The following is an 11,607-nucleotide window of genomic DNA, read 5'->3' on the forward strand; positions in this document are numbered from 1 at the left end:
AATAAAGCCAATCCCTGGCTGCCAGTGGAAAGAGTGTCTCTTCCTAGCTGCCTTCAACTCAAGATGTAGAATCTTGACTCTTAGCACTATGACTATCTGCATGTTGCCATGCTTCACACCATGATAGCAGACTTAACTGATGAAACTTTAATCCAGTCCCAAATAAATGTATTCTTTAGTAAGACTGGATTTTGTTATGGTGCCTTTTCACAATAAAATCCAAACATACACAAGGTTCTAACTCCCTTTGCTACAGGACCATCCCTATGTCCTTGTTGATGTAACTAAATTATTGAACAAATACTACAGACAAGTTGTATGACCACATATCCACCCACCTTCTTCAAACCTGCTGATCTGGAACCATATAGATTAGATTTCTTTTCTGCACTCATTTCCCCTACTTGCCAAAACATCTGTGGCATGCCCAGATTCCCTGAACTGCCTGCTGTCACAAAAGACCTCCATTTTCCAGACAACTCTCTTCCCAAATTTATCAAAACTACTGATTCAGAACCTTAAACGTGCTCACTCAATTGCTGGGAGATTTTCAGTCCTCCCTGAGTTCTATTGTCCATTTTAAAAGTACTCCAACATCAGGATCCTATAAGTTAGGCCATTTTCCAAAAATGTCTACCACAGGAATATCCAGGTATTACCAGATGGCTACAAGCCAGGATAAGAACACACTTAGCCAGAGCAACATTACACATTCATAGCATAGCTATCAGATTAAAGCAAGCCTTAGATATCTTAACACAATGAAAGAACAAAAAATATCCTCAAATTGAATCTTATAAAGATGATAACATTGTTTTTTTTAAAAAAAGGAATGAATTAGTCCCTTAAAGAAATAAAGGAAAATACATTCAAACATGTATTCCCTTGAAAGGGGAAACAGATAAATCTCTTAAAGAAAAATAGGAAAATACAATTAAATGGGTGAAGGAAATAAATAAGACTGCTCAGGACCTGAAAATGAAAATACAAGCAATAAGGAAAACATAACCTAAAGGAATCCTGGAGATTGAAAACCTAGAAAACAGGATTAACACTCTGAAGCGTCACCAACAGAATACAATAGCTGGAAGACAGATTCTCAGACATAAAAGTTACAACAGAAAAACTTTATTTACAGTCAAAGAAAATAGTAAATCTAAAAAATTTCACACAAAAAATATCCAAGAAATCTAAGATATCATGAAAAGACCTGACCTAAGAATAGAAGGAATGGGAGAAGAAGAGTCCAAATGCTAGAGACAAAATGTTTTCAACAAATTTTGGAAGAAAACTTTCCCAACCTGAAAACAGAGATGACTATAAACATGAAGAAGCCTATAAAACATCAATTAGGCTGTATCAGGGAAGAAAATACTCCCACCACATAATAATCAAAAAGAAAAATCTACAAAACAAAGAGAGAATTTTAAAAGCTGCAAGGGGGAAGGCCAGGAAACCTACAAAGGCAGAACTAACAGAATTGTACCACTTTTCACTACTGTGGCATTAAAAGTTAGAAGGACCTGGAGAGATATCTTGCAGCCTCCAAAAAGCCACAGACTCCAATCTATACTACTTTACACAGAGAAATTCTCAATCGCCATACATGGAGAAAACAAGATATTTTTAGACAATTCAAATTTGAATGAGATTTAGCCATCACTCAAACCCTACAAAAAATACAATTATTTGAACCCAAAAAATACAACTACACTCAAAAAAACACAGAAACTAAGTAATTCCATACAAGTAAAATAAAACAATGGAAGCACAAAAGACACACATACACACACACACACACACACACACACATACACACAAACACCAAAGTGACTGGAATTAGCATTCAATGGTTATTAGCATCTATCAACATCAATAGTCTCAATTCTGCACAGATAAAAAGGATACATAAAAATAAAATGGATGCAATCACAAGCTCCATTTTCTGTGATATACAAGAAATACACTCCAGCAACAAAAATAACATGTTACATCAGAGTAATAGGCTGGAAAACAAGTTTTCCAGGCAAACGGACCCATGAAGAGAGCTGTGAATAGCCATTCTGATATGAAATGAAATGGACTTTTAACCAAAATTCATCATAAGACACGGGGAAAGAAACTTCATAATCATTAGAGAAAAAAATTACAAAGATGACATCTCAATTCTGAACATCTATGGTCCAAACACATCGGTAAAAGAAATACTGCTAAAACTTAAACTGCACATCAAACATTACACATTAATAGTGAGAGACTTTAACACACCAGTCTCATCATCAACATGTCATCCAGACAAAAACAAAACAGAGGCAAAAAGGAAACTAAGCAATGTTATGAAGCAAATGGTCTTAAAAGATATCTACTAATCATTTCACAGAAACAAAAAGAATATACCCTCTTCTCAATACCATATGGAACCTTCCCCAAAATTAAGCATATACTCAGTCAAAAAGCAAGCCTCAACAGATACAAGAAAATGAAAATTATGTCTTGTATCTTATCAAACCACCATGCATTAAAATTGGATTTCAACAACAGACTACACACACACACACACACACACACACACACACACACATGTCAACTGAACAACTTTAGAGTCAATGATGTCTGGGTCAGGGAAGAACTAAAGAAAGATATTAAAGAATTTCAAGAAGACAAAGAAAAGGAAGGAAAAACATACCCAAAATCATGGGACACAGCAGAAGCAGTGCTAAGAAGAAAGTTCATAGCACTAAGGGATTCCAGACATAAATTAGAAAGTTCTCATGCCAGAAAATTAAAACTACATCTGAAATCTCTTGACAAAAAGAAGCAAATAATCCCATGAGGAATATACATCCTAAATTAATCACAATCGAGGGTGAAATTAATCAGTTAACAACAAATAAAACAATATAAAAGGGCAACACAATCGTTGTAAAAATTGTAAATGCTACACATATATAATTAAATATGCATGAGGACATTTCTTAGGGATTTTTATAATCTGCTCACCCCATATATTCAGCAAAACTACCTCTCAACTTCATGACATCTTTAAGGGAAGTCAATGCAGCCCATATGAGCATGTGTGTAGAGTTAAGGACTACAGCATAGAAAACCTACTAATGACCACATTTTCAAAAAAAATGAATGTTCCCACTTGTTAGTGAGGAGATGTTGGATACAGAAAATATCTATATCCAACATCTCCTCACTAACAAGTAAGGATTAGAATTAATCTACAAAATCCATACTAGGCTATGATTGGCTTGGTCTCAAGTACTGCTCGAGAAGACAACAACCATTGTGAGTATATGAATATGATAGGCTTGTCAGGTCCACAAGGCATTATTTCACAGTGTTCTTCTCCATGCTTCGCCTTTTATATTCTTTCTACCTCCTCTTGCTCCGTGTTATCTGAGCCTTGGAGGAATTTAAATGGAACAGGAAAATGTGTCAAAGAACATAACAAAGACTTGAAATGACAAACAATGCCTGTTTCTGTCCTATATAGAACATTAATGTGTGTCAGGGATCCTGGATTCTATTCTGGAGCTTTTGGAACTAGAACAGGAACCCTAGACAGAGGACACATGTTACATGTGGAACCAGAAGGACCAAGGACAAGGGAATATTGGTGATGTGGAAGCAAAAGTGAGGTGAACTGAGAGGAAAGGGGAAGAGGAGAAAGGAAACCAGAGAACTGGTTAAATAGGAAAAAGTCATTATAAAGCTTAACTAAAAGCCAAGGTTATACAGATTATATTAATTAGGGAAAATGAAAAATAGCCTGACACAACATAAACACTATTACCTGATACCTGGTATAAAGATGTAAAAATAAAATGTTGGAGGGAGGGCTAAAAAAAAGAAAATGTAGAACTTTAGGATGCAAAACAAGTAAGTTTGCTGCAAAGGGAAATGTGTCTCCATTGCAAACTCTGACCCTTAGACAGCCGGGAACCTGGAGTTCCTCAGGTGCAAAGATTCTCTAAATCCTGAGGACAGCTCACTATTATTAATAAATAAAATTCAGAAAATCCCAAGTGTTCCTGTCACAGAGAATGAGATCTGCTCCCATCAGCTCATAGGTGTGGCTGTACAAAAGCCACATTGAGGAAAAGCCATATCGTGCCCAGACAGTGGGAAAAACTGTGCTCATAACTAGGAACACAGTTTGTGCAGTGCTATTTGATTATAATTTATACTAAGGAAACATGACGGTATGGAAACAAATCATGTTCTGTGCACATGCACAGAGGGGAAGCATGGTGAATGCTTAACAAAAAAAATGTGAATATGAAACTACCACACTTTGTCAAACTCTGTAACTGAAATCTTAGCCTTTGTGGTCTTATATTTGCTATTATCACTGGCTTCAGCCCAGGTCTAACTGCACAGTATTGTATAGTAGGAAGAAATGCAAGTAAGGCTTCTCTGTGCCCATGAAAAACAGCTCTGCCCTGACCTTGCAGCTCCGAGAGAGGAGGAGCTCAGCCCTGGATTCCCAAGTCCTCCCATCCAGTGATCAGCACTGAACCCAGACCACTCACTATGAACTTCAGGCTCAGCTTGGTTTTCCTTGTCCTTATTTTAAAAGATAATTTATTGACATCAGATTCCATCTGTTGTGTACACATGAGAAACAGAAAAATTGTTTTGTTTGTTTTGTTCGGTTAGTGACAGTTTTCTAACCAATATTTTCTGTTTGCAGATGTCCAGTGTGAGGAGCAGCTGGTGGAGTCTTGTGGAGGCTTAGTGCAGCCTGGAGGGTCCTTAAAACTCTCATGTGTCGCCTCTGGATTCACTTTCAGTAGCTACTGGATGGCCTGGATCCGCCAGACTCCAGAGAAGGGGCTGGAGTGGGTCGCATGCATTAGTAATACTGGCAGTAGCACCTGCAATCCAGACACTGTGAAGGGCCGATTCACCATCTCCAGAGACAATGCCAAGAACACTCTGTACCTACAAATGAACAGTCTGAGGTCTGAGGACACGGCCAAGTATTACTGTGCAAGAGACAGTGAATGAATGTTACTGTGAGATCAAACACAAACCTCCTGCAGGGCACCCATGACCAGTAGGGGGCGCTAAGAACACACAGAGCTCTGAGTTACATAGTTACCTGTTCAATTGTCCTGGTGTCCCTGTCCCTCAAACCACTTTCAAAACTTTCCACCCAAAATTGTTCCCATCTTTAAAAAGAGAAAAAAAAAGTAGGGGCAAACATGGAGCAGAGATTGGAGGAATGTCTGGCCAATGACTGACTCAACTTGCGATCCACCCCAGAGCAGGCAGCAAACCCTGACACTATTGCAGATGCTGTGTTGTGCTTGCTGTGTTGACACGACTGCAAGAGCATAACATGGTTGATCTCTGAGATCCTCTACCAGTAGCTGAAAAAGACAGATGCAGATACTTACAGCCAAGCATTGAGCTGAGATCTGGGACCCCTATGGAAGAGTTAGAGGAAGAAATCAAGGATCTGAATGGGATTGCAACCCCACAGGAAGACCAACAGTGTCAAGTAACCTGGACTTATGGAATCTGCCAGGGACTAACCGCCAACCAAAGAAAATACATAGGCTGGTCTGAGGCCCCCAGAACATATGTAACAGAGGACTGAATGCCTTCCCTTGCCCAAGTGGGAGAGGATACACCTAATGCTGTAGAGGCTTGAGAAGCAGGGGAGGGTACAGGGGGAGTGCCCTCTCAGAGGCAAAGTGGGTGGGGTATGGGGAGAAGGACTCTGGGAGAGGGGACTGGGAAACAACATTGTAGATGTAAATAAAATAATTTTTAAAAGCATGAGTCCTAGAGAGAATAAAGGGGCTAGACTCCTCTGTGCCTGGGTTGTAGTTCTACATTCTCTCTATAAGTATAGTGTGTACTAACCCTTGAGGTATACAAATGTTTATTCAACTTTCTGGTTTACTATGGTATACATATTTTGTATTTATTCATTTATTATAGTATATTATAGTGTTTATTACTGTCTCTTTCTGTAGATCTGTCTGTCTTTATCAGTCTCTATTTTCTGTTTCTGTCTGTCTATGTTTACTTACTAAGTCTCTGTCTCATTCTCTTTCAGTCTATATGTGAGTGTGCTCGTGTGTGTGTGTGTATATGTGTGTGTGTGTGTGTGTGTGTGTACATGTTGAGATGAGATGTCTTCTATCTACGCGGAAACTTTGAAATACAGTCTATCACTGGGCCTGGATCTTACCACCTTGCTAGACTGGTTAGCAAATAAGTTCCAACAATCACACTGTCTCCACATCTAGGAGTTGGGCTTACTGGTGGTCCACCAAACCCATCTCTTTCATTATCATCCTGGATCTGAGTATACAACAGCAAGTTGAACAGTTCCACACAATGCTAAATGTAAAGCATCCATCATCATGTCAGCCAGGATCAGGCTGAGGATGAACATGTATGGTGGCTGCTAAATGGCATAAAGAACTGAGTTGGACCTAAATATTCAGAACCACCATAATGGTATTCTAATTCTTAAGGACTTCTAATGAGGTAAATCTCCAACCCAAATATGCCCCCGCAATGAAAACACAACCCAATTAGTATGAATACAAGCTGTGCAATTGGATTGGGCAGATCTGCCTCTACACTTCCATCTTCTCATCTCTGAGACCCTTATAACTTGCAGTTTCTCCAGGCCATGTGCTTCTGTTCTGCTTTCCTTCCACCTCCTCCTCTGTTGCCCCCCCCCTCTCTTCTTCTTCTTCCTCTTCTTCTTCTATCTGCCAGCTTTCAGCTCCACCTTCCCTTCATCTTCCCAACCTTACCAGCTCTAACCTTTACTTTACAAATTAAGGTGGAAAGAAGATTTGTAGGAAATCACCTGAGTGCTGACTCATTCCTTGTTTGCTCCCTCCTGAGAGAATGAAATTAGCATCAAATTACAAATAGCCCCCCCGGGCTATCCACAATACTCTTCAGTTTAGACCAAGGGCATAAGCAAAGTTATTGAGGTTTGTAGTGGTTTGAACCTGCTTGAGGAATGGGAAGTGACACTATTAGGAGGCATGGCCTTGTTGGAGGAAGTACATGACTGTAGAGCTGGACTATGAGGTCCTGCTCAAGCTCAACCCAATTCAGAAGTAAGCCCTTTCCTGGATACCTGTGGAAGAGTATCTCTTCCTGGATACTTTTAAATAAGATGTAGAACTCTTGGATCTTTGAGCACAATGGCTGCCTGCATGTTGCCATGCTTCACACCAGATTAATGGACTGAACCTCTGAAACTGTAAGTCAGCCCCAATTAAATATTTTCTAGATAAGATTTGCCTTGGTTATGGTGTCTTTTCACAACAATGAAACACAAAACAAGATTCTAACTCCCAGGGCTACAGGACCATCCATACTTCCTTGTTGATGCAAGTAAATTACTGAATGAATACTGCAAAAGAGATTGTCCAGACACCTCTCCAACTAACTTCTTCAGATCTGTTGATCCTGAACCATACAGATTATATTCCCTCCCTATATTCATGTGCACTGCCTGACAAGTCTTCTGGTGCACATCAAGCTTCTCTTGTAAGACCCCCCAAAAACCGATGGTGCCCCAGCACCCCACGCCCCAGAAGGCGACACCCAAATCACTCGTGAGAAATGGTCTCAATGCAATAACATGAGGATTTCTTTATTCCAGAATTCTGGGTTCCACAGCTGTACACCGCGTAGGCTTAGAGGACTATGGACCACGAGTGCCGAATTGCGACAGCTTTTATAAGTTTACAACAAAGCCCACGAATTACAAACCAATCATTTCTTAGCATGGAGTGCCGACGAATCACAAACCAATCATTTCTTAGCATGGAGAGCCCATGAAATGTGAGCCAACCGATTTGTACCACTCCATAGTTTTTAGGCCAATCAGTTTAAATTATCAGAGCTCAGTGGACCAATTAGTTTCCTATTTTCTTGAATGTCTATAGTTGCGTGGACTCCTGCAAAGGGGTAATGGCAGTTTACAGAAGCAAGATAAGCTTAGCCCATTTCCAGTTACCATATGGGGCCAGGATCACCTATTCAGGGCCTTTCTGCTAGCTCTAAACAAAGGGCAGGCTCTGGAATGTGACCTTTTACCTAGTTTCTAACAAAGTGAAATAGCATTTTAAACTTCTGACTTCTTGGGATCATTAGAGTTAGGCTGTATTATTTTCTATCCTTTCACTCTAAGCTGCCTGCTGTCACACCAGACCTCCATTTTCCAGCCCACTTTCTGCCTAAATTCATCAGACCTGTGATCTGGAATCATACTAGGGCTCACCCAACTGCTAGGAGACTTGCACTGACCCTTGATTTCCATTGTCCATCCCAGCAATACTCAACAGTGGCCTCCAACAGGATCATCAAGATTAGGCCCCCTCCCAATACTAGCAAACAGGAATATTTGGGGATAAGCAGATGGCTAAAGTTCAGCATAAAAACACAATCAAAAAAGCACAGCTATCCTTCTGTAGCAAGGCTTGGATATCTTAACAAGAAACCTTAAATACAATATTATAAAAAAATGATAAAAGACTTTTCAAAAGGAAATAAATAAATCCCTTAAACAAATACAACCAAACATGTAGAGAGGCCTTGAAAGAAGAAACAAATAAATTCTTTAAAGAAATACCAGAAAATACAATTAAAAACATGAAGAAATTAAGTAGAACTTTTTATATAAGAAGCTTACAAAATACCAATCTGACTAGAACAGTATAGAAAATCCTCCCATCATATAATAATCAAAACACAAAATTTACAGAGCAAAGAGAATTTTAATAGCTGCAAGAGGAAAAGTCCAGACCTATTAGATACATACAGAGGCAGATCTATTAGAATTGTACCAGACTTCACAATTGAGACACTAAAAGCTAGAAGAGCCTGGACAGATATCTTGCACTTCCTAAAAAACTGCAAATGTCAACCTAGACTATAATACCAAGCAAAATTCTCAATCACTTCAGAAGGAAAAACCAAAATATTTCAAGACAAATTCAAATTTGAACAAGATCTATCAACAAGTCCAGATCATCAGATAACACCAGAAGGGAAATTTCTTATATATGTGAGTACATTGTCGCTGTCTTCAGACACACCAGAAGAGGGAATCAGATCCTATTACAGAAGGTTGTGAGCCACAATGTGGTTACTGGGAATTGAACTGAGGACCTCTGGAAGAGCAGTCAGTGCTCTTAACCACTGAGCCATCTCTCCAGAACCAGAAGGGAAATTTCAACCCAAGAAGGATAACTACACCTAAGAAAACACAGGAAAAAAATTAATTCCATAAAAGCAAAACAAGGCAAATAAAACAAGGGACATATACATAAACATACATATAGCGCGCACACACACACACACACACACACACACACACATATGAATTTTATCTCCAGTGACTGTGCAGGAGGTATGGTCAGGAATGCAGGAAATACAGGAGTGGCAGAGCATCTGGGACAGGGTCTGTCCAGGCTCCACCTGCACCCAGGAGCTGGGCAGCTCCACAATCATCTGTGCATCAATCCTGCCAGAATAGTACTGGTCTACAGGGAGTGGTTTGACTCCCAGGTTTGGAGGTAAGACTACCATTTTTTTCCAGTGACTGAGCAGACAGGTACGGCCAGGAATACAAAAAACACAGGAGTGGCATAGCGCCTGGGACAGGGTCCATCTGGGCTCCATCTGCACCCAGGATCTGGGCTGAGCCACAGCCCTCTGTACTAGGGGAGAGCTGGTATCCCAGGGGAGCTGAGACAGGCTTGTAGGCCCACAGAAGAGACAAGCTCCAGCAAGAGACAGCAGGACCAACTAACACCAGAGATGAGCAGATGGCAAAAGGCAAATGCAAGAACATTACCAACAGAAACCAAGGAAACATGGCACCATCCAAACCCAACTCTCCCACAACAGCAAGTCTTGGATACCCCAAAACACCAGAGAAGCAAGATTTGGATTTAAAATTACAGCTCATGATGCTGATAGGGTACTTCAAGAAGGACATAAATAACTCCTTTAAGGAAATACAGGAGAACACGGGTAAACAGGTATAAGCCCTTAAAGAATTACAGGAAAGTACAACCAAACAGGTGAAGAAATTCAGCAAAACCATACAGGATGTAAAAATGGAGATAGAAACAATAAAGAAATCACAAAGGGAAACAACTCTGGACATAGAAAACTTACGAAAGAAGTCAGGAGTCATGGATGCAAGCATCAACAATAGAATACAAGAGATAGAAAAGAGAATCTCAGATGCAGAGAAAACATTGACACAACAGTCAAAGAAATTGCAAAGTGCAAAAAGCTACTAAGCCAAAACATCCAGCAAATCCAGGACAAATAAGAAGATTATGGGTGTAGAAGAGAGTGAAGATTTCCAGCTTAAAGGGCTAGTAAATGTCTTCAATAAAATAATAGAAGAAAACTTCCCTAACCTAAAGAAAGAGATGCCCATGAAAATAAAGGAAGCCTACAGAACTCCAAATAGATTGGACCAGAAAAGAAATTCCTCCCATCACATAATAATTAAAACACCAAATGCACTAAACAATAAAAGACTATCAAAAGCAGTAAGGGGAAAAAGGTCAAGTAGCATATAAAGGCAGAACTATTTGAATTACACCAGAATTCTCGCCAGAGACTATGAAAGCCAGAAGATCCTGGGCAGATGTCATGCAGACACTAAGGGATCACAAACGACAACCCATGCAACTATACCCAGCAAAACTCTCAATTACCATAGCGAGAGACACCAAGTTATTCCATGACAAAACCAAATTTATGCAATATCTTTTCAGAAATCCAGCCCTTCAAAAGATAATGAGTGATAATGAATGGAAAACACCAACAAAAGGAGGAAAACTACACACTAGAAAAAGCAAGAAAATAATCTTCTTTTAAAAAACCAAAAAGAAGAGAGCCACACAAACATAATTCCACCTCTAAAAACAAAAAATAACAGGAAGCAACAACCACTTCTCCTTAATAGCTCTTAATATCAATGGACTCAATTCTCCAATATAAAGACATAGTCTAACAGACTGGATACTTAAGAAAGGACCCAACACGCTGCTCCATACAGGAAACTCACCTCAGACACAAAGACAGACACTACCTCAGAGGAAAAGGCTGGAAAACAATTTTCCATGCAAATGGTCCCAAGAAACAAGCTGGTGTAGCCATTCTAATATCGAATGAAACCAACTTTCAACCAAAAGTAATCAAAAAAATAGGAAGGACACGTCATACTCATCAAAGGAAAAATCTACCAAGATGAACTCTCAATTCTGAACATCTATGCTCCAAATACAAGGGCACCCACATTCATAAAAGAAACTTTACTAAAGCTCGAAGAACACATTGCAACCCACACAATAATAGTGGGACGCTTCAATACCCTACTCTCATCAATGGACAGATCGAGGAATCACAAACTAAACAGATAAACAGTGAAAGTAACAGAAGTTATGAACCAAATGGATTTAACAGATATCTATAGAACATTTTATCCTAAATCAAAAGGATATACCTTCTTCTTAGGACCACATGATACCTTCTCCAAAACTGACTGTATACTCAGTCACAAAACAGACCTCAACAGAGATTAGA

At 39.5% G+C, this 11,607-nt stretch overlaps 1 gene segment (V, D, J or C); it reads left to right on the plus strand.

Moving 5' to 3' along the window:
• The first annotated feature begins 3,588 nt into the window (after positions 1-3,588).
• Positions 3,589-5,019, plus strand: LOC127687799 (Ig heavy chain V region 914-like). The segment is given in 3 exon segments: positions 3,589-3,647; positions 4,464-4,615; positions 4,703-5,019. Coding segments are annotated over 3 exon segments (528 nt in total).
• Positions 5,020-11,607: the final 6,588 nt, after the last annotated feature.

This window comes from Apodemus sylvaticus, chromosome 6 (assembly GCF_947179515.1).
Source record: "Apodemus sylvaticus chromosome 6, mApoSyl1.1, whole genome shotgun sequence".
NCBI lineage: Eukaryota > Metazoa > Chordata > Mammalia > Rodentia > Muridae > Apodemus > Apodemus sylvaticus.